The sequence below is a fragment of the Alternaria rosae genome, assembly GCF_020736505.1.
Source record: "Alternaria rosae strain MPI-PUGE-AT-0040 chromosome Unknown BKA58scaffold_3, whole genome shotgun sequence".
Lineage (NCBI taxonomy): Eukaryota > Fungi > Ascomycota > Dothideomycetes > Pleosporales > Pleosporaceae > Alternaria > Alternaria rosae.
The window spans coordinates 1,971,255-1,995,805 of NW_025763572.1; the positions used below are offsets into that span (position 1 = coordinate 1,971,255).

The 24,551-nt window shown below is 52.1% G+C and overlaps 10 protein-coding genes across 10 annotated transcripts; 5 read left to right on the forward strand and 5 right to left on the reverse strand.

Moving 5' to 3' along the window:
• Nucleotides 1–287: 287 nt before the first annotated feature.
• On the forward strand, nt 288–3,456 carry BKA58DRAFT_128781 (uncharacterized protein). The gene is made up of 4 exons (XM_046164339.1): nt 288–1,367; nt 1,416–2,279; nt 2,364–2,802; nt 2,861–3,456. The coding sequence occupies exons 1-4, from the start codon at nt 706–708 to the stop codon at nt 3,254–3,256; spliced, it is 2,361 nt and encodes a 786-aa protein (XP_046027763.1). The 5' UTR covers nt 288–705; the 3' UTR covers nt 3,257–3,456.
• On the forward strand, nt 3,457–4,748 carry BKA58DRAFT_128782 (uncharacterized protein). The gene is made up of 3 exons (XM_046164340.1): nt 3,457–3,773; nt 3,824–4,346; nt 4,391–4,748. Exons 1-3 carry the CDS (start codon nt 3,656–3,658, stop codon nt 4,734–4,736), a joined length of 987 nt encoding a protein of 328 aa, XP_046027764.1. The 5' UTR covers nt 3,457–3,655; the 3' UTR covers nt 4,737–4,748.
• A 437-nt stretch (nt 4,749–5,185) lies between these two features.
• BKA58DRAFT_467531 (RTA1 like protein-domain-containing protein) lies at nt 5,186–7,404 on the forward strand (the record flags this gene model as incomplete). Its single annotated transcript, XM_046175065.1, has 3 exons — nt 5,186–5,560; nt 5,624–5,938; nt 7,136–7,404. The coding sequence occupies exons 1-3, from the start codon at nt 5,380–5,382 to the stop codon at nt 7,402–7,404; spliced, it is 765 nt and encodes a 254-aa protein (XP_046027765.1). The 5' UTR covers nt 5,186–5,379.
• Nucleotides 7,405–7,450: 46 nt separating this feature from the next.
• Nucleotides 7,451–7,904, reverse strand: BKA58DRAFT_128917 (uncharacterized protein). The gene has a single exon (XM_046164344.1). The coding sequence runs from the start codon at nt 7,747–7,749 to the stop codon at nt 7,486–7,488; it is 264 nt and encodes an 87-aa protein (XP_046027766.1). The 5' UTR covers nt 7,750–7,904; the 3' UTR covers nt 7,451–7,485.
• A 1,097-nt stretch (nt 7,905–9,001) lies between these two features.
• BKA58DRAFT_380482 (uncharacterized protein) lies at nt 9,002–12,522 on the forward strand. The gene is made up of 4 exons (XM_046169911.1): nt 9,002–9,148; nt 9,199–9,267; nt 9,347–10,371; nt 10,422–12,522. Exons 1-4 carry the CDS (start codon nt 9,133–9,135, stop codon nt 12,201–12,203), a joined length of 2,892 nt encoding a protein of 963 aa, XP_046027767.1. The 5' UTR covers nt 9,002–9,132; the 3' UTR covers nt 12,204–12,522.
• A 234-nt stretch (nt 12,523–12,756) lies between these two features.
• On the reverse strand, nt 12,757–13,719 carry BKA58DRAFT_399958 (uncharacterized protein; the record flags this gene model as incomplete). Its single annotated transcript, XM_046171572.1, has 1 exon — nt 12,757–13,719. One exon carries the CDS (start codon nt 13,717–13,719, stop codon nt 12,757–12,759), a length of 963 nt encoding a protein of 320 aa, XP_046027768.1.
• A 40-nt stretch (nt 13,720–13,759) lies between these two features.
• On the reverse strand, nt 13,760–17,085 carry BKA58DRAFT_128904 (uncharacterized protein). The gene is made up of 2 exons (XM_046164343.1): nt 14,370–17,085; nt 13,760–14,251 (listed from the first exon to the last, which is right to left on the reverse strand). Exons 1-2 carry the CDS (start codon nt 16,956–16,958, stop codon nt 13,847–13,849), a joined length of 2,994 nt encoding a protein of 997 aa, XP_046027769.1. The 5' UTR covers nt 16,959–17,085; the 3' UTR covers nt 13,760–13,846.
• BKA58DRAFT_128867 (uncharacterized protein) lies at nt 17,086–17,503 on the reverse strand. The gene has a single exon (XM_046164342.1). The coding sequence runs from the start codon at nt 17,441–17,443 to the stop codon at nt 17,213–17,215; it is 231 nt and encodes a 76-aa protein (XP_046027770.1). The 5' UTR covers nt 17,444–17,503; the 3' UTR covers nt 17,086–17,212.
• A 108-nt stretch (nt 17,504–17,611) lies between these two features.
• On the reverse strand, nt 17,612–19,786 carry BKA58DRAFT_380487 (uncharacterized protein). The gene is made up of 2 exons (XM_046169912.1): nt 19,145–19,786; nt 17,612–19,085 (listed from the first exon to the last, which is right to left on the reverse strand). Exons 1-2 carry the CDS (start codon nt 19,352–19,354, stop codon nt 18,081–18,083), a joined length of 1,215 nt encoding a protein of 404 aa, XP_046027771.1. The 5' UTR covers nt 19,355–19,786; the 3' UTR covers nt 17,612–18,080.
• BKA58DRAFT_335171 (elongation factor 2) lies at nt 19,787–23,770 on the forward strand. Its single transcript, XM_046168235.1, has 4 exons — nt 19,787–20,070; nt 20,117–21,060; nt 21,134–22,651; nt 22,699–23,770. The coding sequence occupies exons 1-4, from the start codon at nt 19,987–19,989 to the stop codon at nt 23,423–23,425; spliced, it is 3,273 nt and encodes a 1,090-aa protein (XP_046027772.1). The 5' UTR covers nt 19,787–19,986; the 3' UTR covers nt 23,426–23,770.
• The last annotated feature ends 781 nt before the right edge of the window (nt 23,771–24,551 follow it).

A 24,551-nucleotide genomic window follows, 5' to 3' on the forward strand; every position in this document is an offset into this window, starting at 1 on the left:
AATGTCCAGACTGGGGCTAGCAAGCGGACGCGTCGGAGCCCCGGAGCTAATACAAAACAGTCTGCCCCCTCCCCACTCACGCGCCGTCACCGAAGCCACACCAACAACATCTACGTTCGAACCACAAGGCGCTATCAATAGCCACTATTCCTCTCGCTTTGATGAAAATATCATTCGCTCAAAAGATCCCAGACCACCAATGACACCGACAAGCTCTGATGAGCTGCAGCCATCTGCACAACCCGTCGCACCTGCTCAGCAGCAACGCGCTTGGACATTGTCGCAACCATTGACACGGCGGTCATGCCGTTCGACCAACAACGCTACCTAGGTAGCTTCATGCAGACCTTTTCCTGCGCGATCACTTGCGCACATCGGTCAGCGACCATCAAATGTTACATGAGACGAGCGTCTAGCCCAGCTTCCTAAAGCGCTTGGAGGCTCTGCGCGCCACATGAAAATCCCCCTTTGAGGAGCTTTGAGCTAGAAGGAGCGGGCGACCACGTGGCCGATCGATTGCACAAGCTCATCTAAGGTCAAGCTGGCTTCCAACGCATAGCGACTGGGCGTAGTTCATAGAGCCGGCAAAGAAATCGCGGGAATGGGGAACGCCACCAGAAAGTCTGGTAATAATATACTGGGCGGCTTCACGTGGACTCATGAGCTGTGCGAGATCAAGCTGACCGGTACCAGGGAGCACCAATCATGGACAATTCTCAACCGCCCCCATTGTGCTTACGAGGCTTATGTCTTGGCAAGGCGGACAAACACCAGCACACACATATGCAGAGACGACTGCCGATGGAGTCTTTTAGAATTCTCACACAATCCCTGAAGTTCATCCTCATGTTCAGCTCCTTCTCTACAAAACTCATGCGGCGTAAACGCTATCCGATATACGCTGAAGATACCGGATCAGAACTTCAACACCTTACTCAGGCGCGGACGTCGCATCCCGAACCTTTGAACAGCTTCAGATCTAAGTTCATCACAGGATGGAGATTCGGAGTCATCAACTGCGCGGTCGCAGCCTTGATAGTCTTTGTTATCAACCTGATCGCCACCATAACATGGGCTTCTCATGCTGATAGCGGTGTGCTGTTCAAAGGCAATTGCGATCGTGCGCGAAAACTCAACTCTGTCCTTCACATCATCATTAACGTATTGAGTACAATCTTGCTGTCTTCGTCCAACTACGTTATGCAGTGTCTATCTGCACCCACGCGTAAAGAGGTCGATATTGCCCATGCTCAAGCACAATGGTTGGACGTTGGTGTCTTGAGCGTCCGAAACCTATATCGCATCAGCAAGAAGCGCGTTTTCCTTTGGTCGGCGCTTGCGCTCTCCTCGCTGCCTCTCCATCTTTTGTACGTATTGTTTCAACAACAACATGGGAAATGGGCTAATGTGAGTAGTTATAACTCGGTCGTGTATCTATCTCTTGTAGCTTACAGCTACGAAGTATACGGTGTTCGAGAGAACTTTATCAACAGCCCCGATTGTCTAGGCTGTGTAGACCCTATCAGTGGCCTTGATTTCGACTTCACCCAGGAAATACACCAAAAGCTCCGCGAGAAGCGCTTCGAGAAGCTGGATAACGTTGATTGCATTGATGCATACGCAACAACCTTCCAATCGAATAGAGGTGATTTACTTCTAGTGGCGAAATCCGATGACATCGAGTGGAAAGACGATCAAAAGAACAACGAAAACTCAGCAGTATTCTGGCGCTATTCATTCGAAAGTGCTTGGGAATATGAGCCTCAAGATACTTTCGAGTGGATGTGTTCGGGTGTTAGGCATGAATCGGGGTTCTTGCCGGAAGAAAAGTCGTGCGACGCAGTCGTAGAGCGCATCAGGAATTCCGCTCAAAATTGGACCATAGCAGGAGACTACGAGGATGGTAGTACCAATTTTGGATTTCGCTACATGAAAGGCCCCATACAATACTGTTTGCGAGAAAACATCGAATCGGACTGTCGAGTTCTATGGAGCGTTCCCATCGCGTCACTGGTAACAGGGCTAAATCTCCTGAAGGCTATACTGATCCTCTACACGGCTCTTCGCATTCGTGAGCAACCGCTAATGACCATGGGCGACGCGATTGTCTCATTTCTGCAGCAACCTGACTCTTCGACTATGAACATGTGTCTTGCTTCATCCAAGAACATTAGAAGTGCCAAAAGCAACTTCATCGCTGGCCCGAAGAGATGGAAAGCCCGGAAATATAAGTGGAAGGACACGACAAGTCTTACCCGTCGTATCATCACTTTTGTCATGTAGGTGGACACCATTTCAATTCGGAGCATTCCCTGTTGCTAGCGTCGGTTCAAACATTGGGTGCACTTAATAACTTTATTCAGGCTGCTCATTTCAATAGCAGCGGTAGGAGGACTGCTAGCTTATGGGTTGTTTTGGCTCCGCTCTGGCAAAAGTCACTCCCTCAGCAATCTCGCTGCGTTGGGTTTTGGTGCCATCGACGCTCGAACACTGATTGAGTATCCAAGACATCACAATGTCGACACCATCATAGGCAACACTTTGATAGCGAACGCGCCACAGGTTGTGCTCTCGGGGATATACTTCTCGTACAATAGCTTATTGACTTGTATGCTTCTGGGCAAAGAGTGGGCATCATATGCATACGTCCGAAAGGGATTGAGGATTTCCAGCGAACCAAGAGGATCGCAAAGGTCGACATACTTTCTATCGCTACCGTACCGATTTGCGATACCACTCATGGCGACAAGTGGATTGATGCATTGGATGATTTCTCAAAGCATCTTTTTTGCTGCTATCGAGGTAGGCTTTGTACCTCGCTACATTATGGGCGCTGTGTAGGAGCTCACAACGACTCCAGTTCTATGACGATAATGATAGCGGGCCATCAGATTGGCGATATACATGCGGCTACTCTCCAATCGCCATGATATCGGTGATCATAGTTGGGAGCCTCATGCTCATCATTGGCGTTGGAGTAGGCTTTGTTCCTTTGCGATCGGGAACGAATCTAGTTGGCAGTTGTAGTGCGGCCATGAGCGCAGCCTGTCATTTGTCGGCCACTGACAAGGAGAGGAGCGATGAGATTATCCTTGAGAAATTGATGTGGGGTGTTGTCGGGTCACGATCAGGTGGAGTGGGCCATTGTTCTTTCTCCGTCGAGGCCGTGGAGAAGCCTCAGGAAGGCGAACTATATGCCGGGCCGTGTGCGCAGGTCTTCGCGGTGAACAAAGAGACGAAATCGACGGTTACATAGATGATACTTAAGCGAGCTTGGGTAGTCGCTGGAATTGTGTGTTTCTGATCAAAAGGGATGGAGCCATTGCTTGGACTCTCTTTCGGATGCCGGACGGACGGCTTGCCTAAGCGTGCGCTGACCAGCATTATCTCCACCTTTCGGAAGCGGGTCCGGCTACCAACCACCCTGTTTCGGCTCATAACTAGCACATTCACGCGACGCACTAAATGATGATTTGCAACGTCATTGAAGCCATAGCGAAGAAAGCGTCCACATGCGGATCAGCGTTGGATGCGGGGTCCGGATTGACCTCGGTGTACAAAACCCCATCTAGCAAGCTTCCTTAAAGCGACTCTGAAGTCCTTTGTAGAGTAACATTTTATAACCCACGATAGCAGAAGTATTGATACAGTGAACATGGCGAAACAAGAGTTCAACTTCCCGGCGTTTGACGACCTTCCGAAGGTCGAGGGCATGCCACAGGGCAGCATATGGGGATTTTTTGACAAAGATGGGCAAAAGGACGAAGTCGGGAGTAAAGCAACTTGCACCTCATACAGCAATTTTGTATCTAACACGCGACAGCTATCAACCTCCTCACCTCGGATGTCGTAAAAGCGGCATCCAAGGAGATCACCACCGGCGAACACATCCAGCTTGACTGGGAATTACACAACGTGCAATTTCCAGGGTTCAACAGAAAAGAACTCGAGCAAAAGCAAATCGATTTTGCGGACTTCTCCGAGTTCTGTGCTAACGATGACGAACTTCACATCAACACTCAAGCCGGATCTCAGTGGGATAGCTTGAAGCATTTCGCGCATCAAGCAAGCGGCATGTATTACAACGGTCTCTCGCATAAAGAGGCAGCCAACAGTGTCACGAACGGAACGCACAAGTGGTGCGAAAGAGGCGGCATTGTTGGAAGAGGTGTGCTTTGCGACTGGCTTAGTTGGTATGAACAGAAGAACGGGAAGGCGGCACCAAGCGCGGTATCGAGACATGAGATCCCTATCGAGGAGATTGAAGAGACGCTGAAGTGGCAAGGTACCACTTTGAAGCAGGGAGACATTATGATGATTCGCAGCGGATACGTAAGATGGCACAAGTACGTTGTCTTACCACTTTAAGAGATGCGACTGACCATCCTAGCAATGCGAACGAAGCGGAGCGCAAGAGCGGTACGCGCGACAACAGTGTCGCAATTGGTCTTCAAGCAAATGAGAAGACGATTCGTTGGCTTTACGACCGTCACCTCGCGGCGATCGCTGGTGATACCGTCGCTTTCGAAGCATGGCCACCAAAGTTCACCGACGGATGGTGCCTACACGAGTGGCTTCTGGTTCATTGGGGTACTGCTATTGGCGAAATGTGGGATCTCGAGAAGCTCAGTGAGAGGTGCAAGGATATGGGCCGGTACACCTTCTTCATGACAAGTGCTCCCTTGCACGTTAGGGGTGGTATTGGAAGCCCACCTGGAGTTATTGCCATCTTCTAGGCCCACTCGGTCACTGTCGCTGGTTTAGTTTGTCGAACGTCGTTCGTGTATATCTAATAGTACCACTGGATAAAGATTTGGGAATCTGAAACATCTGCAGGCTTGCATGGCATTTCGCGAACATCTTGCCGTCAACTCCATCTCCGTGATAAGCTTCCCGAGGTCATCTTGTCATGTTCCCAGAATTCCATCAATCATCATAGCCATTAAGATCAACGATGGTCGAGAAGAAAGCTTTGGGCAGTGCAAGATCCAGAGAATATCCAAGATTACAATAGCAGGGACGTAGCGGAAGAGATGGTTGAGGTAGGGTGATCGCACCTCCCAATACGTATCAGCGCGTATTCTCTTTCGTTACGAGACCCACAGACCAACACGAAACAACCAAACATGGGATCAAAAGATGCCGCGCGGCGCTGCACCTCTTGCGGTAATGCTTGAGAGAGATAAGAATTCGAAAGAGTGGAATGCGAGAAATGTGCAGAGTCAGAATGTGTATATAGTAACGGCACGCAGTCGTGTCCTGGAAGGTATCTTCATTCGCTCCATCATCTTTTACACCTCTCTTCACACTCTCACTCTAATTTTCCTGTTTATCGCTTACTCCGGCTCACTTTGGTCTATCTGCAAACCAATCCCACAAATGGCATCTCACAATATCATTCCTAGAGGCGAAGCCGACTTCGATTTGTACCCTTACACGCCCTCAGCAGGCGCTGGCTACGCATTCCTCATATTATTTGCGATCGGCGGCCTAACCCATCTCATTATGCTCATTCCATTGCGGAGCTGGTTTTTCGTTCCATTTGTTCTGGGCTGTGTAGGTCGGTTGCCTCAATATTTCAACCTCTCTACACAATGCACATTGCTGATAATCTGATGCACAGGCGAAGCAGCAGGCTACTATGGTCGCGCGTGGTCCTCAAAGAATATCCGACAAGGCAGCCCTTATCTCCTTCAACTCATGCTTATCCTTGCGGCTGCACCGCTTCTCGCAGCCACCATTTACATGACGCTCGGCCGTCTTATTCGCTCTCTCGATGCTACGCACCACGCTGTGATGAATCCGCGCTGGACAACGAAGATATACGTCATCATTGATATCGGATCTTTTGTATGCCAGATTATGGGATCTGCGATGCAAGCTTCCGGTGATCCGGACGGAGTGAAGACTGGAACTACAGTTGTGATCGCAGGACTGGGTACGCAATTGGTTGCTTTCGCCTTGTTCATCTTGATGGCGGTGGTGTTTCATCGAAGGTTAAACAACGAACCTACCAGTACTTCACGTCGAACACATGTCAAGTGGCGCCGCTATATGTGGGCTTTGTACAGTGTTAGCGTGCTTGTAGTTGTACGGAGCATTTTCCGGTTGGCAGAGTTCATCGAGGGGCCGGAGAGCAAGGTGTATCGGACAGAGGCGTACTTGTATGTCTTCGATGCGGCGCTCATGTTAGTGGTGGTGGTTATCATGGTGGTTTTACACCCGGGCTTTCTATTCAGGGTTGTCAGGAAAGCTGAGTTGATGCCACTTGGTGATGACGGTGAGAACGACAGTTACTTACTTCATGGAAACGGTCGAAGATAGTATTTTCTGTGGGGAGCGAGATAAACAGGATCTAGATGACAGCATAGACAAGTAAATGCCACTCTCACAGATCGTTTTGTATACCACGCCCTATCTACATATCCGAGAACTGAACGAACAGCTTTCCACTGGGTAATTTAGATGTAGATGTAGCATCGGGGCTGTCAAATGGGCAAGACATTCGCACAGATCTGGCGATTCTTTGGTGTTCTTGGTGACGAGAGATTGGAGTGAAGATCTTGCCGCCAAGGTCGCAACAATAATGAAGTGTCAAACCCCGCACCAACCCCATCATAGGCTCTTTGGCTCATCTTGGTGCAAACAGAGAGTTTCGACGGGGTATAAATATGGGTTGGCCGTACCCAGACTCTCTTTACCCTGCGCACAACCCCTCATCCACAATGTCGTTATACACGATGTATGGCTCACACAATTCCTACACGCCATCCCTACCTCAGTCATTTGGTCCCTACTCTCCGCAGCCCTAATATGGGTCCTGGAATGGCACGCATAATAGCCCAGTGCAAAGTTCCGTCGAAGTCTTTAATGTCCCAGTTGCCGACCATACCCTCGAGTACCGGATTTTGGAGCTGCTACAGCCTTATCGGGATGCCAACATCACTTCGCGCGCCACAGGAGGCCAGAACATTCTATTGTTGGCTCGTGAGTATATCTCTCTATGTGTCTTCTTTGAGCAATATTTCCTATATGGTATCGTTGATGAATATCGAGTCGGTCGTGTTGCGCGCGCAATCCCTCCTCTGGCTATTTCTTCCACAAATGTAAGTCAGAAAGCTCATAGGTTTGTCAGAAAACATCACCTCCATCATTGCCAGCAAACAGTCCAAGTATCTCGTGAAGGCGGGAATAGGCGATGTGTATATCATGAGCCGCAACTTGAACGCCACCGCAGTCAACGGTACCGCAGCCAGTGGTCCGGCGTATCTCCGCGTCTTTGTCAATCTCGACAACCAATCGATTACAGTTGTCAAAGCGAAGATCGAGAACGGGAAGAATGCGATTGGTGCACTTGTCGACGAGGTGGACAAGGTCATCGAGAGTCTCATGGGAGATTTTTAGTGGTTGTCTGAGATATGTATGTCGTCGGGTGGTCGAGAGGAGAAGAAGATGAATTGTAGCGCCTGAGTCCATGGGTGGCTGCTACATTGCTGGATAGCTCTTAGTCAAGTTCAGAACTTTATAGAGACCACGAGAATGTGTAGATAAAGGCTGGTCGGCGTCTACAGCAATGATAGTATTCCCCTCTCCTATCCACCGTACGCCTCGCCTTCTTCTGGGCTGTGACCTAGGTATGATCCGCCTGCTGTGCACTTTCGACATGCTTGTACGACAGCATGTTCGCATCAAGTACAGGCTGAGAACCGTAACGACACGAACCCTCTCGAGCTTAAGCAATGCGGCCATGCAAGGCAATGACTTTAGGGGGGAGTTCTTTGAGGTTGGCACGACACTAGGACGCTAGTAGGGATAGCCGGTGCGGCTAGGGTGTGGTCCGACACATCGTCGACTTCTGGACTAACTAACCCTTCAATGGTTCGTGCATTTGACAACTTTGTACATAATACATCGGAACGTTCCGAATACAGGGACAGGTGTACAATGGTATCTGAAGCTTTTAGTAAGAGCGTTTTGTAGGTTGAGGCACAAGTAGCGCCTGACAGGCTTAGTAGATCGGCTGATCTACGCCCTAGCACGCAGGCACGTCGAGCAGTTCTGTACAAGATCGGCCAGGGCGGGCAGATCTGAAGGGAGAGCGCTTCCAGGATTGGCCTTGTCTGGAATTTCCCGGTTTCCGAATTTCACGTGCTGGGGTAGAAGCCGTTTGATGCGTGCGTGGCGCACATGAATTTGGGAACGTGAGGGCGACGCGCCAGCAGGACCCATTGAAGTAGATGAGCGGCGAATGAGCAGGCGCCCCACGAGATTGCATCGTGAACTGGAAGATGGACGTCGTCATCGTGCAAGCGGTGTGGCCGGTGGTACCCGCGCTAGCGAAGGGCCAGCCGTCTAGCGTGTCGCCAAAGAAAGCTTGGTATCCTTCCATACCCAGGTGTGGCGCAACGAACTAGACAGAGGGAAAGTAAAGGAGAGTACCACTTACCCTTGAAATGGTGAGGAGAGGCGAAGTACACAGAAATGTCATAGAATACAGGGTTGTCCGATACATGCAGGGAAGAGTCTGCATACAGGGGTGACGCCACACTTCGCATCAGACGGAATCGAGATTGCCCAGGTGTGGCGCTGTCGCAATTAGCCATGACGCAAGCGGGACACATGTTTTGGCATCCTTTGGGAAACCTGGCGCCGATCGAACCCCCAAACATACCTAGAGGCTCCGTCATACAGGCCAGGGCGACCTCGTTTGGGCGTGGCAGGCCTCGTGCTCCAGGCAAAACGTGTACAGTTGTGGCATTGGACGGCACATCGTCAGGGAGTTGGGCTCCCGCGCTCGCTGAGCGTGTCCGCGGAATTCGATCGATGGCAGCGGGAAAATGGTGGCCGGTAGTCGCGGGGTCAAGCAAGTTGGTCGTGGTCGGTCGCTGTTCCAAGTCCAGGCTCTTCGCAAGCGGCAAGCTACGACGGAGTGACGTAGTTGCTGCAATCGCGCGTGTTACCCAGCCAGCCCAAATACAAAGCTGCTTTCTGCCCTCACCCGCCTTCCCTCCCACACAAACCACTTTGATACCCATCCCTTCGAAATACCCATCCACCCTACCTCCATTGTTTTCAGCTCTGCGTCTGCATTTTGATACCCCACCTTGATACCCACAGAAGCAGTCCTACACCATGAGTTCCGTAAATCGTATGTCTAGCTACCCCGCTTTACCCCCAAACATTGCTAATACGTTCCAGGTCCGGTGGACTTGAAGCAGAAGGAGAAGGATGTCAACAACAAGCTACAGCTGTACGGCATCTTCGAGGGTATGCTCACACGTGCAATGGCGCGTCGATGCCCTTCGCGTCGCACACGCAAATGTAAACAAGCGCTGACCGTAACTAGCCTTCTCTAACGGAAAGGTCCCCTCCAACCAGCAAATCGATGTCGCGCTCAACTCCGCGCTTGCCCACAGGTCGCTCAACTCACCATCCAAGAAGCTGTCAAGTGAGGGTCAGCACCTGGTGACCGACCTCAAGAGGGTCATTGAGCAGGCCAAGATCCTACTGCTCACCAAGAACGAGGGCAACCTCCTCCAAGACTTCATCTGGCAGGCAGAGCACCTCGGTGGCAACAGCGCCGCCCTCCCTAATGCGCCTGTTGATAAGGACACAGCAAAGCAGCACGGAAATGAGGCGCTTGACGGTCTACGGACTCTGGGTACCCTCCTCATTTCCAACGGCCAGTTCAGGAAGTTGCTCTCAGATGCCACCGTTCTGCTCCGTGACATGGCTGGCGATGCCGCTCAGAACACCGCCAACAAGGTCAAGCCCTCAGAAGACCGTCTCAACAAGCTAGATGAGCCTGCTGAGGACAACACTTGGCACGACACCTCTGATCTCAACCGTGAGAACCTTCGCAACCAAGCTAAGAGCAGTCTGCCCTTCGGTAACAAGAACAAGGACGAGGCCAAGAGCGACTTGAAGGAGCATGCCAAAGACATCAACCAGGCTGCTAACCCTGATGGCTCGCGCGACCCCCAACACACCGCCCAACTTGGCGCCCACGAGGGTCAGACCGGCCAGAGCACTGGCATCGATGCCCGTGGTGCTCTGGATGCTGCCAAGCAGAAGGTTGACGCGAACACTTCTGAGGAGGACAAGAACATGGCTCGCGCCCGCCGTGACCAGTTGAACAACTACCTGAAGGGCAAGATGCCCGAGGAGCGCCGCGAGCAGACCATCTGGCGTCTTAAGAAGATGGTGGTCGAGATTCAGGGCCATCAGGATTACCAGCGTGCCATCGAGACCCTGCTCAGCCTTGCCGAGCAGTACTCCGGCCATGGTAAGAACCTTGGCCAGCAGGGCAAGGGTTCAGTTCAAGGTGCGCATCAAAACGATGCCCTAACTACTGCTGAAGCTAATCTCAAGGTGCGTATCTAGGCTTCCTCTCGGAGAACAAATGGCTGACAAACATTAAGCTCCTTCTTGAGCGTTTCGCAAACAACACCTCATTTGATGACCTCATCGAGTCAATCAACCAGGTCTACAAGGATGCCGACCAGGATCCAGAGCTCAGGAACTGGTTCACTCGCATCAACCAGTTCATCCGCAAGACTCTCCAACAACAGGGCTTCATCCTCGAAGACCGCAGCAATGAGGAGTGGAACCAGATCTATGATGATGGCCACCGCCTTCTTCGCGGCCGCTACCGCGGACACACTGACCGCATCGCCGACGAGTTCAAGTACGTTGGCGAGCAGTTCGACGCTGACCCGCAGAACAAGCAGTTCGCTGAATCTGTCAACAAGCTCTTCCTTGACCTCGGTCAAGATGAGAACGGTCAGACTGTTTTCAAGCCCCACCTTCTCAAGGATCTGAGCGATGTCATCCTCCCGTCGATCTTCGAGAACGTCCGCTACGTCCCCATCCCTCGTATCGAATACAGCGACCCCATGGTCGACGCCGTCGTTGAGAACCTCGTTATCGAGGGTGACAACCTTGCTCCCAACTCTTTGGAGTTCGGCTCGGACAACTACTGGCGCTGGGGACGCAAGTCCATCTCGAGCAAGAACAAGAACAAGGTCATGCTCTCTGTGTCAGGTGTACAGATGGATCTCAGGGACGTGTCCTACTACATCAAGCGCAAGCAAGGTTTCCCATCCATTACCGACAAGGGTGTTATGGACATCTTCATGGGTGGTTCCGGCTTCAGCTTCAAGGTTGAGATGGAGACTGCTGATAAGGCCCGCGAGAACCACGCCCAGACCCACTTCTTCAAGGTCACCAAGGTTGAGTCTGACATTAAGAACCTTCAGATCAAGATGAAGAAGAGCAACCACAAGCTCCTCTTCAACATGTTCAAGCCCCTTCTTCTCAAGGTCATGCGCCCTGTCATTCAGAAGGTCTTGGAGAAGCAGATCAAGGACTCCGCCAACCAGCTTGACGGCCTTCTCTTCGACATCAAGACTGAAGCTGACCGCGCCGAGGCTGAGGCCAAGCGCAACCCCGATCCTCAGAACATCCAAAACATATACCAGCGCTACGCTTCTGCTATGCAGCACCGCATCATGCAAGGCAAGCAGAAGAAGGAGCAAGTCAAGGAGAAGACCAAGGATACCCAGGTCAACATGGCTGTTACTCAGCACGACTCCATTTTCAAGAACATCTCCCTACCCGGAGGTATCTCTTCCAAGGCTACTGAGTACAAGGAGCTCGCCGGCAAGGGCGAGAAGTGGGAGAGCCCGATCTTCTCCATCGGCTCCGCCAAGGAGACTTCCAGCCTGCCTCAGGTTGGCAAGGTCACTCGCAAGCCCCACGGTCGCGCAGGCGGCTACGGTAGCACCGGTGACGAGTCTCGCGGTCTTGGAGCCTCGCAGGGCGTCAACCCATCAGCCAATCAGTACGACAGCCAATACACCAACGCCGGTGGACTCGGTGGTGGTCAGGGTGTTACCACTGGTCAAGGCCTGATGGGTGGTGCTGCTGCCACTGGCCTGGCCGGCGGCGCCACAGGCAGCCAAGGCTTTGGTACCCAGGTTGACGATGCATTCAACACCACCGGCACCGCCGCTCCTGTTGGATCATCCGGCCTTGGCTCTACTGGCCTCGGTTCCACTGGCCTCGGTTCCACTGGCATCAACGACCCTACTACCACCACTACCTCAGCATCTCATCCCGCTCACCCCACTGGTGCCCCGGCCCCTGGCGAGTATAACACTACCTTCGGTGACCAGAACCCCGTCTTCCAGGGCCGCGTTTAGATGCTCGTTAGTCGACCAGTGATACCCGATATGCTTGGGGCTGCGAGTCATGATTACGACTTTCCTACCTTTTGATCATGGATGATACCACGATTGCGCCACGGCGCACGCGCACATGAGTAGCAAATAGCATGTTTTCTTGGTTCTTCTTTCTTGCTTTCGACGGGTTATGAGTCGTGTAGGACGATTGCGCCCGTAATGGGGAGATGGTTGCCGGGGCGGACCTGAAGCTGTCAAAGGCTTTTGGTCAACAAAAATTCCTAGTTTGTCGCTATTGCCGTCTTCCCGTAGTAATAGTTAATTCAATGGTGTTCAAAAATTTCGTCTTCCCTTAACGAAAACTGTGAAAATTTGAACGCGGGTTTCCACGGATCTTTCGCGGGTTGCATGCTGAGGATTGGGCCGCCACGTCCTAATCGCACCAAGGCACGTATGGAATGGGAACATTTTCCTTACACAAGTACAGTATGATTCTTGGATGTTTGAGCAGACATTGACATCGGATTTCATAGCACGACCAAATTTCGATCGCCGCAGATTCTTGACCTAGCCTCTACTTATACCTATGCTGTCCCAGAAGTTCTTCTTCCCGCGTCTCCAACTCCTTATCCAGCCTCTCAAGCTTCTCTTCCACGCTCTCATGCTCCTGCCCTCTTCCCCTTCGTGTGCGGCCTGGAACTCTGTCTGCGCCATATGAATCAAAATCCCCAGATGGGAAATGGGGTCTGACACGATTTACAGGTTCATCTGCATAGTGGACGCGACGCACAGGTTCTCTTTCGTAGAACCGGTCGCAACTCCGGCTTCGGCTTTGGCTACGGCTCCAACTACGGCTCCGTATCCTACCACGTCGTCCATATCTAGATCTCGCTTCGACACCACCACCGCGTGGGAACGGACTAAACCACTCGTCATCTTCACGGTAACTCGAGCGTAAGCGAGCAGTCGCAGCATCAAGTCTGCGCCGACTGGCGCCATCTGCATATGGACTGAAAGGGTCGACCGGATCGCTTGGACTAAATGGGTTGATCGAGTTGGCGTAGCGACTTTTTGTTGTTCCCGTTCGACGAGGTTGGCCTAGTGTAACATCTTTGGGAGCCAAGTATGGCGATTCTTCGTAGTCATTATGTAACGATCTTCTATCGGGTACGTGTGGATATGGATATAGTGATTGCCGGCGTGCTTCTATCGCTAGGCGCGTCGGAATGGGGTAAGAGTTTTGTCTCCTCAATGCGGCCTTACACGGATACTGTCCAGAGTGATACGTGGACATGTTGTACTTATCTAGCCATCTTGGGTGTCCCTTTTCATACCACCCGTCATCATAATCATCGTCATTGTAATCCGCTCTATGGATGTGACGCCTTCGGCAGGAGAATTCGTCGTTGGCGGGGCCGAACGAGTCGAAGATGCTGTCTAGTCCGCCCTTCGATTTGGAGGGCCCTTGGCGTTGCGAAACGGTTATACTAGCGGCTTCAACAGTGTCTCTCTCTTTCCCCACCGTACTGCGATACATCGATGATAGTAGGTCTCGTATGCTATCGCCATTGTATCCGATCAGTAAGCAAGAGCCCACCGTCACGCATGTCAGTGGTATGGCAACGCTCCAGAAGACAGCCTGAGTTTCGTCCATGTCTCTAATGTCAGGCATTCATACCAAAGTAGCTTGTAACGAATGACAGTGGCAAAAAGACGACTGTAACGACGGTGAAGACCATGATAGCCTTTCCGTGATCTTCCTCGTTGATCTCCAAGATTTGTTTCGTGCGATCGGAGAGCGGGGCACAACGTCGGATTAAGTCAGCGTAGTCTTGCCGAACTAGGCAAAGGTGATCTAGGCAGGCCCTACCCAGAGCGTTCTCATAAGGATACATGGCCTGACGAGATGGTATTATCTTCTCGTATGTGCTGTCATCGATGACTGCCATGTAGTTTCGTACCAGATTAGTTTGCCAGACGTTTACTAATTGTAAGACTTGCAACTCTTCTTGAATCAAGTTAATGGCGCGCAGAAGACGCTTACTTGGCCTGTGATTGATTTCGAATTGCTAGTATATGTTAGCAAAAACCAACAAAGTATCTCTTTGTATTCTCACTGCTGTTGAAGCGTAGGTAACCCCAGATTCCTTCCTGTGGAGATATAGTATGAAAACCGGATGTACTTACAACTTTGGAGATGTACACATGATACATGTCGCCGATAGTTTTGGACCGCTCGAGAGGCTCCGTCAATAAGCTTCTCATTAACCATAGAGACACATATTCTGGTCCCAGGGAAAGATGCTTGCGAAGGCTCGGTGGTGACTCGGGTCTGACCATATCGCATAACAGAAACCGAGCTTTGCGCAGCGACCGTCGCGCGTGGTAGCCAAAGCGTTTGAGTACTTCAACATCTCTTAACGAGTATGGATCTTTTGTAAGCCTGCGAGAGCTCTGGAACGAAGGGTCAAGTCCATACGCCTTTTCATTCTCGTGCAAAGCTCGCTCGATCGCCAGGTAGTAGATCACAATCTTTTGAAATGCATGAATCAGTTCTTGCGGCAGCTTATATGATGAAGACAAGTGTCCGTCCTCATTCTGAACACCCTCGGCGAGCTCTTTGGCTCGAACTAAAAAGTCTTTGGCGATCTTACTGGCATGAGTGAGAATAACTAGAGCGCTAGCATTCGTCAGTTCGCGCCGGTATTGTACGGAGTTGATTATCCAGTCTTGCAGTTCTTTGAAACTCGGTATTTCAGCGTCAGGATGCGCAGTTCCAGTCGAATATTTCTCCACATGTCTCACAAGATGTGTCATTGCAGATGTTGCGCTTCTGAATGGGCGTCTATATCTTCCACAACGCTCAATCGACCTTTGCAGTGTTTTCCTAGGTTCTGGGAGTGACGATGGAACTTCCCAAGCGGAGGTGCGAATGGACCAGATACAGTTATTTAGCATGTCGGGGTGTTTCCAATCAGAGTTCGTGTATTCCTCGGAGTAAGGCTCAACCGCTTCACGTTGTTCAATGGTCGTTACTTGCTGATGGATGTTTTGCAGTGCGCTCGATAGCTTTCGGAGTATGGTGCTACTATCCAGATCATCGACGAAGAGACCCAAGGTCTTGCGGACAGTATCGAGAAACTCGACTGATCTTATCAGAATCTTACGACAATGAGTGGTGACAATCATGTTGTGGTTTATGGAACCCAAATCCGGTAGAGGCGTTGCTTTGACCAGCTCCTGTAATTCGGACAGTCGCGTTGAAACGCCTTCACATACCGTCTCAGGCAAGGAGTAGTAGTAGTTGGTTGAAGTGAAAGCATCTTCTACAGGACTGGTTGAACGAGCGAGATACCTCGACGTCATAACCTTCTCCACGTACTCCAGGCATACGATTGATCGGTCTTTCCCGGTGATACCGAGTACTACTGGCTTCCCACTTCTATGGGAAAGATCGTTGGTTTTAGACTGCGGCCAGTGAAAGAAGGGTGGAACACACGTAGGGGGACCGACCGCCGCTGGTTCCGCGGTTGAAGCTTCTTCATCTCGTCCGTCACGTATCTGGTCGTATGGAATCGTGATGGTAATCGAGACTAGCTGTGCTGCTCGAGAGATGATGTTTTTCCAGTTCCCGGCGCCGGCCGTAGTGCCTCCATCCAGATTTTCGACTTTCAAGTTAATTCCTTCGCCAGCAAGGCCCCCCTCGAGAGACGGATCGCTGTGAAGAATTCGCGATTCCAGCTGGAAATAGGATCTGAAATCACCGATTGGATATATCAGGCTGCTTCCGTCCCGGTCGGTAATGTGGACCTTGGTCAGAGTGTTCTCGGTGATGCCTTGCTTGCCAAGAGGCCTAATATCTTCTTCAACAATGCTGATCGAATTTTTCAACGCTATAGGCAGAGGTTGGTGTCCGTAGGTCACAACAGCAGTTGATCCAATGTTCATGATCCAAAGGCTGGGGACATGGACGATGTTATTTATCGGATCGTTGCCAAATCTCCTGTACGACTGTTCATCATCTCGCTCACGAACGGATTCATACGGATATAAAGCCTGCATCAAGGTACGTGGAGGGAATAGCGAATCTTCCTGCCCAGGCGTAGGCCTTGCGACTTGTTGGAGGCTGAAGTAAGGCACGTAGCTGAAGATCACAGGCTGAGAGTCTGTTGGATCGGATTCATCGGCTCGAAGAACAGTCCCAGGCTCGATGTATCTACCACCTACAAATGACTTGATCTTTTTGCCTCGCAATTTCCCTAAAATCTCACGGGTGAGGGTCTGTAGGCGGTCAGACAAGTGTGGGATGGTGAGGCAGACGGTTTCGAAGCGGTCAAAGTCGAGATGATTACCATTGAGGTGGTACCATGTCGTTGCTACGCTTGCTCGTAATCGAGGGCTCGCCAGAGTCGGTAGAGTGTGAATTGTAAGCATGTTCTGGGCTTCAGAATCGATCGCCGTTGCTCTGATGATTCTCCGTATCTGCAGGTTATTGTCTCCCGGCTCCTTCTTCTCCGCTCTCACCACTTCCTTATTTTCTGGAGTATCAGATTCTTCGCTGGGTGCGATGATACTGCTTGAAGGCTTGGTCTGCACCTGAAATGAGAGTCTGTTGCCCTCGACGTCCACTGGATGCATCACAAAGTGGTTGGGCTGTAAAAGCGGGGGGTCTCTCAGGGCCGTATCCTCTTCACTGCTCGATGTCTCGTTCTCACTAAAGTCGTCTTCGGTAATGATACTGCTTTCCGATTCTTCGGGGGTTGAGACCGAAGCCATGTTCTCGAATCTGAGGGCAAGTCCCTCTCTAGGAATATTCGTCCTAGGCTCTAAACGTGAAGTGTTTCGCGGCTGGTGTCGTGACGGTCGTCGGGCATTTCTCCGCAAAGGACCATCGTTGCGCGTTGTGGTGGGTTGCTGATGTCCCGAGCGGGTTGATTGAAGCTCTTGAGCATAATCGATAGGCTCCTCGGTGATGTGGTCGGCTATCCATTGCGAGCTTGCTGCGTCCTAGGCCTCCTCATCTTCAGGCCTCAACGATACGTGTCGGGGCTGATTTCCGCCCCGATGCAGATCATCATGCGGAACCTCATCAGCGGAAGCTTCCCGCACCTCAGCTTGATACTGACGTGGGAGACGCGGCGTGGCTTCCGAATCTTGCGTTTCGCCTTCCATAGATAGGTAATCTGGGAGTTGGCGAGCGGAGGTGCGACGGCATGGGAGAGAGGAACGAAGAGAGGAAGGGAAGAAGACAAGGCAGACATGATGTATGGGGGCCAAAGGCTGAGCTAAAGGAAGAGTGAGAGTCAGACGCTAGTATGTGCATGCAGTTGCAGGTGAAGAAGACCTCAGCCTCTCCGGGGTTCAGCTCGACTCCAGCCTAGCGTCCGATTTGGTCAGCTATTGAGCCATCCTGATTGGTCGCAAAAGGGGCAAGCGCGCCGTCCCGCCATACCTCGAACATGTGTTCTCCATTGTCTGATCGTAAATTCAAGAGCCACAAGTTGTAGCAGTCATCATATCGCACGGAAAATCGCAGAGTCATCAAACATAGCTATGAGATTTGAATTCAAGCCCAGATCAAGGGCGACAAGCATATTACAAAGGCTACTACTGTTGACGACAAGATGAGACAAGTCTAGACAAAGGAAACAAGCTGCGAAGGAACATGCTGCAATATCCAATATCGTCAAGCAAAAGTATCCAACTGGTATCAAAGGGCCCCGTCAACGGGCGGCGGTAAGGCTAAAGTCGTAAATCGTGATGGTATCGTAAGGAGATGGGGTTAGAGAATGTTTGCGCGATTAGTGGTGGCGGTGGAAGGTCGGTTGGTAAGGGTATACGTGTGCCAGCGTATGTACAATTGTTATCAGAGTGAGGGTCGGGTATGTTGAGCGGTGGTCATCTGATTGTGAGAGGCTGCTGAGCTGGCGCGATGGGTGACGGTAAGAACGATTGGGGTTGCTGCTGCATGTTGATGGCGGTGGGGGTCGCCTGCTGTATGCGTGTCTGTGGTACCTCCTTCTTCTTAACCAGCAAGCTCTTGAATGCGCCGAGCCATCTGGCCAGTGAGTCTTCATCGGAAGCGCAGAATTTGTAGTTCTTCTCCTCGGATATGACCTGCATACAATACTGCTTGCTTCGCGAGACTGGGTCTATGTCGACGGCATCGATGATACTGGAAAAGGGGATGATATGGGTCGCAGAGTATTCGTCGTCGTTTTTGTAAAACGCAAGGCACTTTGGCCGCAGAACCACCCAGATCTTCTTCCACTGGCGCACGCCGCCTTTGGACTTGAGGACATACAGCCAGCCGTGGTAGACTACACGCTCGTTGGCGGGGATGGCGCCGATGTTGCTCTGCTGGCTTGAATTTCGCTGTTGTTGCGGCGTTCTCGGGAGGGATTGGGCGGAGGCTTGGTTGGTATCGGAGAAATCGAAGTCGGAGATGGAGCCGCGCTCGCCGCCAGAGTAGTTGAGGGCTTGCGATGGACGCCGGGCGCTGTGCATATGCTCTGGGGCGATGGAGCTCGAGGGTCTCGGCTCTGTCTCGGAGGAGCTGGAGACGATGTTTTCTCTGGTCGCGCGACCGAAGCCTGAAAATGTCTTCCTCCCCGTGGTCGGGCTCATGACGGTCATCTCGGCCTCGTGCTCGCCGATGCGCGCCTCTGTGCGTATGAGGTGCACCCACTCCTGGGCGTCCTTGTCGGTGGTTGCGCCGAGGTGGTAATTGCGGGCGGGCGAGAAGATGCCAAAAACATGCTCCATCTTCTTCTTCGAGTCCCTCTGGCGCGCGACGGCCGTGATCTCGGAGAGGTTGATCTGGTGGCGCAGTTTCGTCTCATCCTTGTCCTTGTAGATGGAAAGGCAGTTGGGGCGCAGGACGAGGTAGACGGGCTTCCATTGCTGTGCACGTGTTAGCAGACGTCATGGCGTGCCTGTCGGCAGCGTGCGTGCATGCGTGCCTTTGTCTTGCGCGTGCGCTTCACGACGGTGCCGGCCTTGATGATGCGGTCGAACTCGAAGCAGCCGTTCTGGTTGACGGGCGACATGATGTCGACACTGGCATTCGCAATCTTGAGGTTCTGTATTTGGGGCGGGTCCAGCTTCATGCCAGCAGAGCGGATGGCCACGGGTTTGGCGGGCGTGTGCTGGCCGTCCAGTGTCGCTGCCATGCCGGCGGTGGGAGTCACATTCACGGGCAGCGGGGTCGATAGTGGTATGGGTGAAGGTAGGTAGGCGGGAGGCTATAGGGGCGTTGCGATGCTCGAGCGCGGTCGTTATATCCAAACTGTTATTCGAGATCGGCAAGGGCGACAGGGGCAATGCATGGGCATGGGGCAGGCACGAACCACACCAGCAACGGCAGGCGCACAGGCTATAAGGACATGGCCAGCACCAAGGCCCGAGTCTGAGTGGTGAGGTCAAACAAAAGACCGGCGACGATGATCCCAAGACTAACACACACGCGATGCGACGCGGCCGCAGGGTGGCCGTTGGGGGTATGTCGCAGTCAGCAGGGTCTGATGTCAGGGTGCAGCTTGTCCATGAGCCATAGTGACGCGGCGGGGTGGTAGCGCCTCTGTTTCATCCAAATCTTCAACGCCCATCCCAAACCACACAACGAATCTGTAACCTCAACCACTACTGCATACCCTCAACCCTTCCAATTTGCCCTTTTTGGCCTGCGCGCCTCTGATCTGCGGTGAAACGGCCTTCCCCACGCCCGACTGGGTTACATCGACACGCGAAACACGACAACCGCCTCAGCAGTTTTAGCTCCGAGTCTCGACCACGCTCGCCCAGGATGCCCGTCGTTCCGAGCGACAAGCTGGTGTCGCTGCAGCAGGCGGCTGATGGCATCAGGAACATTTGCATCCTCGCTCACGTGGTAGGTTGACTGTCCGCGTGACGGCGACACGTGCTGAATGCAGCAGGACCATGGCAAGACGTCCCTCACCGACGCCCTCATCGCCACCAACGGCATCATCTCCCCCAAACTCGCCGGCAAGATACGCTACCTCGACTCGAGACCCGACGAACAGCTGCGCGGCATCACCATGGAATCGTCCGCCATCTCGCTATACTTTTCCCTGTTGCGACGGTCTGCGCCCGAAGCACAGCCAGAGCAAAAAGAATTTTTGATAAACCTCATAGACTCGCCTGGACACATAGACTTTAGCTACGAGGTCTCTACAGCATCACGTCTCTGCGATGGCGCTGTCGTGCTCGTAGATGCCGTCGAAGGCGTGTGTAGTCAGACTGTCACAGTCCTGCGACAGACATGGATAGAGAAGCTGAAGCCCTTGCTCGTCATCAACAAGATGGACAGGCTAATCACAGAACTGAAGATGAGCCCTGGAGAGGCATATACACATCTGAGCAAACTGCTCGAACAGGTAAACGCCGTCATGGGCAGCTTCTACCAAGGCGAGCGCATGGAAGATGACCTCCGATGGCGCGAGAAGATGGAAGAGAGACTAAATGCTGCAGCTGAGAAGACTGACACACGATCCTCATCCATACTAGAAAACGGCGACAGCATAGACACCACTAACACGCCCGCCGAGTACGAGGAAAAGGATGACGAGGACATATATTTTGCCCCGGAGAAAAACAATGTGATTTTCGGCAGTGCCATCGACGGCTGGGCATTCACGGTAAGACAGTTCGCCAGCCTGTACGAGAAGAAACTAGGCATCAAGCGCTCCATTCTTGAAAAGGTACTCTGGGGCGACTTCTACCTAGACCCCAAGACGAAGCGCGTACTCAGCTCCAAGCATCTCAAGGGCCGCCACCTCAAGCCCATGTTCGTTCAGCTCGTCCTAGACAACATATGGGCCGTATACGAGGCCACGACAGGAGGTAACAACGGGAAGGGGTGCGTGGATTTCCTTTCCTTGCGTGATTTGTCTGCATGTATCATAGCAATATACTTATACCTTCCATTACAGAGATCCTGCTTTGGTTGAGAAGATTACCAAATCGCTCAACCTTAACCTTCCAGCACATATCATGCGCTCGCGCGACCCGCGCGCACTCCTAATGGCACTCTTCGCAGCTTGGCTTCCGCTATCGACCGCCTTACTAGTCTCCGTCACCGAATACCTGCCTCCACCCTCGAAAGCGCAATCCGAGCGCATGCCTGAACTCATCGACAGCTCTCCGGGCGCCGACTACGTTGCACCAGGGGTGCGCGACGCCATGATCAGTTTCAAGGCCTCCAAGAACGATCCTGTCGTAGCCTACGTCAGCAAGATGATCTCTATACCCTCCAGCGAACTACCCCAAAACAAAAGAAGAGGTGGTGCGCTCACGGCTGAAGAAGCAAGGGAGATGGGGCGAAAGAAGAGGGCAGAGATCGCCCGCCAGCAGGCTATCGCCAACGGCGAGGATGCTGATGTCGGTAGTGTCACCGACGCTCTGAGCTCTGCCGCTATCGGCGAGACTGAGACACCTGTCGAAGAGACACCAGAGCCGGACGTAGAAGCCGAGCATCTCATCGGATTCGCACGTATCTTCTCCGGCACTCTAAGTGTCGGCGATGAAGTCTATGTTCTCGGCCCGAAGTTTACCCCAGCCAACCCACACGCCGCTCCGGAGCCGGAGAAGGTCAAGATCACTGCGCTATATCTGATGATGGGGCGAGGCTTAGAACCTCTCACAACTGTCCCCGCTGGTGTCGTTTTCGGCATTGGTGGACTCGAGGGCCACATCTTGAAGTCGGGTACGCTATGTTCTCAGCTTCCTGGATCGCTCAACCTTGCTGGTGTTCAGATGGGTTCAGAGCCTATTGTGCGTGTTGCGCTCGAACCTGAAAATCCCTATGATTTGGACAAGATGATCAAGGGTCTGAAGCTCCTTGTTCAGAGTGACCCGTGCGCAGAGTATGAGCAGCTGCCAAGTGGAGAGCATGTCATCCTAACAGCCGGTGAATTGCATCTTGAGCGATGCCTGAAGGATCTCAAAGAGCGATTCGCCAAGTGCGAGATTCAGGCTGGTGAGCCTATCGTACCATACCGAGAGTCGATCGTGGCTGCAACAGAGATGAATCCACCAAAAGATCCCAACCTACCACGAGGTACTGTTGTTGGCGAGACAGCTAGCAAGCACGTCTCCGTACGCCTTCGGGTCCGCCCGCTACCAGCCAGCGTTACCGAATTCCTGGGTAAGAATGCAGGTGCTATTAAGAAGCTCTACTCTGAACGACGAGCCGAAGACGAAGGAGAACATGCACCGCATCATGTACATGGCGCCGAGGACGATGGCATACAAGAAGCAGAGCAGCGCGAAATCGGACAGAGTCTGAGTTTTGAGGAGTTCAAGAAGCAGCTCAAGGCAGCGTTCGCAGAGGCAAAGGGACAGAAGGAAATCTGGACCGAAGTCATCGAAAAGATCACAGCATTTGGTCCTCGTAGAATAGGACCGAACATCCTCGTCGATGCAACCAAGGATGGGATATGTGGTAGAGCGTGCGTATACCTGTCTGTATCTTCACGTCATTGCTAACCCTTCGCAGACTCCGCGAGTCAACTTCCCCAGACGCCGACGCAGACAACCCCGCCGATCGCACCATTTCTGCACGTACCTTCTCTTCTACAATCTCATACGCATTCCAGCTTGCCACCGCGCAAGGCCCTTGTTGCGCCGAGCCCGTTCAAGGCATCGCCGTCTTCCTTGAGGACGTCATACTCAACATTCCCGACGACGAAAGCGCACAGGACCGCGGTCGTTTGACAGGTGAAGTCATCAAAGCCGTACGCTCATCGATCCACCAAGGCTTCCTGGACTGGTCACCTCGCATGCTTCTCGCAATGTACAGTTGCGAGATTCAAGCCTCCACCGACGTCCTCGGCCGCGTCTACGCAGTCTTGACGCGCCGTCGTGGAACCATCTTGTCCGAAACACTCTCCTCCACTTCCTCCGCATCTACCACTGGATCGCAGACTTTCACCATCAATGCGCTACTCCCCGTCGCCGAATCTTTCGGCTTCAGCGACGAGATCAGGAAACGCAGTTCTGGTTCTGCCAGCCCGCAATTGCGCTTCGCTGGATTTGAGATGCTGGATGAAGATCCCTTCTGGGTACCTTTCACCGAAGACCAACTCGAGGATTTGGGTGAATTGGCGGATCGAGAGAATGTCGCCAAGCGATACGTTGATAAGGTAAGGAGGAGAAAGGGATTGAGGGTTGCGGGTGAGAAGGTGGTTGTTGATGCGGAGAAGCAGAAGACGTTGAAAAGGTAGTTTGGTGTTGTAGGATACAAAAGGAACATGGGGTTAGAGGACTGGTTTAGAGTATGGATTGAAACGACCACGACGACGATGATGGCGAACAATATGATGAATCCTCGTTCAATCGATAAGGCGCAAGCGATGTTCCACAAGAGCATACATAAAGGCCCCCAAGCGCTTCTACACTCTCCTTTCGTGCATGCAACTGTGCGACAAGTAAAAAGATTTGTGAAAGCATGCCTGCGCCTTCTCAGGCCTTCTTCTCAAAAGGTGCTTATTTTCTGATTATGAGTTTGCCTTGGCCTCGTTCTTCTTACACCTAAAAGACAAGGAAATGCTACGATAGTCGGCTTGCTATCTGGGTTCACAAAAACATCAGAGAATCAGCCTGATGTGATTTCTGAGGCGTGCCACGAGTTCAAAATTGGCAACGAACGATGTGATGTCGTGCTTTGGTTGTTGTCGACCGATTTGAGGAAAACGCTATTGGGCTTGCACCATGGCTGCGCTTCTTTCGATCTGCAATATCCATTCTCGACACATCTACAGAGGATTTTGCAATGGATCAAGAGCGGCAACATGGAACTATATGCTTCTTAAGGTCTTTCCTCTCTTGTTCGAAATCGATACGTCGAAAACGTGCGGCGAACAACTTGATGTCGCGCTGCCCTGCGTTGCCTTCAAAAACACTCAATGCAGAATTGCTATCGCTCGTGCCTGACTGGGACACGTACAAAAGTTTCCTTTGACTTGAGAATCTACAGCAAAATCTTCCCCTCTCTTATAAAAGGTACGAGTACACTGTCATGGCTTTGAAGTCTTTTCGCCTTTTTTTTTTTTCTTAAAACAGAACGGAAGCCGAAACATGGCTTTCACTGGGTTTACATGAGACCAAACTGATCGGCAGCGCTTTCATAAGCTGTCGCACCTATCGCTTGGTCGCACATAGCACAGCCAAAATGGACATCATTACCGCTGATGTGGGTCGAGAGCTCTGCTTCATGTTCTTTACATAGAAAAGCAAATAACGATTATCTTTCACTTGGGAGGGACTGTGCGTCAGAAGGAGGATATAAAATACTGCTCGTCTACCTTTCCTCCTCCTCCTCTTCTCGTCTTACTCAATTCCTGGATTTCC

Coding starts and splice junctions, on each gene's coding strand:
- BKA58DRAFT_128904 (XM_046164343.1), bottom strand. CDS start 16,958: ATGGCTTCGGTCTCAACCCCCGAAGAATCGGAAAGCAGTATCATTACC. Junction 14,252..14,369: donor ATGTGTACATCTCCAAAGTT/GTAAGTACATCC, acceptor AACATATACTAG/CAATTCGAAATCAATCACAG.
- BKA58DRAFT_128867 (XM_046164342.1), bottom strand. CDS start 17,443: ATGTCTGCCTTGTCTTCTTCCCTTCCTCTCTTCGTTCCTCTCTCCCAT.
- BKA58DRAFT_128917 (XM_046164344.1), bottom strand. CDS start 7,749: ATGGCCGCATTGCTTAAGCTCGAGAGGGTTCGTGTCGTTACGGTTCTC.
- BKA58DRAFT_128782 (XM_046164340.1), top strand. CDS start 3,656: ATGGCGAAACAAGAGTTCAACTTCCCGGCGTTTGACGACCTTCCGAAG. Junction 3,774..3,823: donor GCAAAAGGACGAAGTCGGGA/GTAAAGCAACTT, acceptor AACACGCGACAG/CTATCAACCTCCTCACCTCG. Junction 4,347..4,390: donor GGATACGTAAGATGGCACAA/GTACGTTGTCTT, acceptor TGACCATCCTAG/CAATGCGAACGAAGCGGAGC.
- BKA58DRAFT_380487 (XM_046169912.1), bottom strand. CDS start 19,354: ATGGCAGCGACACTGGACGGCCAGCACACGCCCGCCAAACCCGTGGCC. Junction 19,086..19,144: donor AGCGCACGCGCAAGACAAAG/GCACGCATGCAC, acceptor ACACGTGCACAG/CAATGGAAGCCCGTCTACCT.
- BKA58DRAFT_380482 (XM_046169911.1), top strand. Junction 9,268..9,346: donor GCTGTACGGCATCTTCGAGG/GTATGCTCACAC, acceptor GACCGTAACTAG/CCTTCTCTAACGGAAAGGTC. Junction 10,372..10,421: donor CTGCTGAAGCTAATCTCAAG/GTGCGTATCTAG, acceptor ACAAACATTAAG/CTCCTTCTTGAGCGTTTCGC.
- BKA58DRAFT_128781 (XM_046164339.1), top strand. CDS start 706: ATGGACAATTCTCAACCGCCCCCATTGTGCTTACGAGGCTTATGTCTT. Junction 1,368..1,415: donor TCGCTGCCTCTCCATCTTTT/GTACGTATTGTT, acceptor TAATGTGAGTAG/TTATAACTCGGTCGTGTATC. Junction 2,803..2,860: donor TCTTTTTTGCTGCTATCGAG/GTAGGCTTTGTA, acceptor CAACGACTCCAG/TTCTATGACGATAATGATAG.
- BKA58DRAFT_335171 (XM_046168235.1), top strand. CDS start 19,987: ATGCCCGTCGTTCCGAGCGACAAGCTGGTGTCGCTGCAGCAGGCGGCT. Junction 20,071..20,116: donor TTTGCATCCTCGCTCACGTG/GTAGGTTGACTG, acceptor TGAATGCAGCAG/GACCATGGCAAGACGTCCCT. Junction 22,652..22,698: donor GATGGGATATGTGGTAGAGC/GTGCGTATACCT, acceptor AACCCTTCGCAG/ACTCCGCGAGTCAACTTCCC.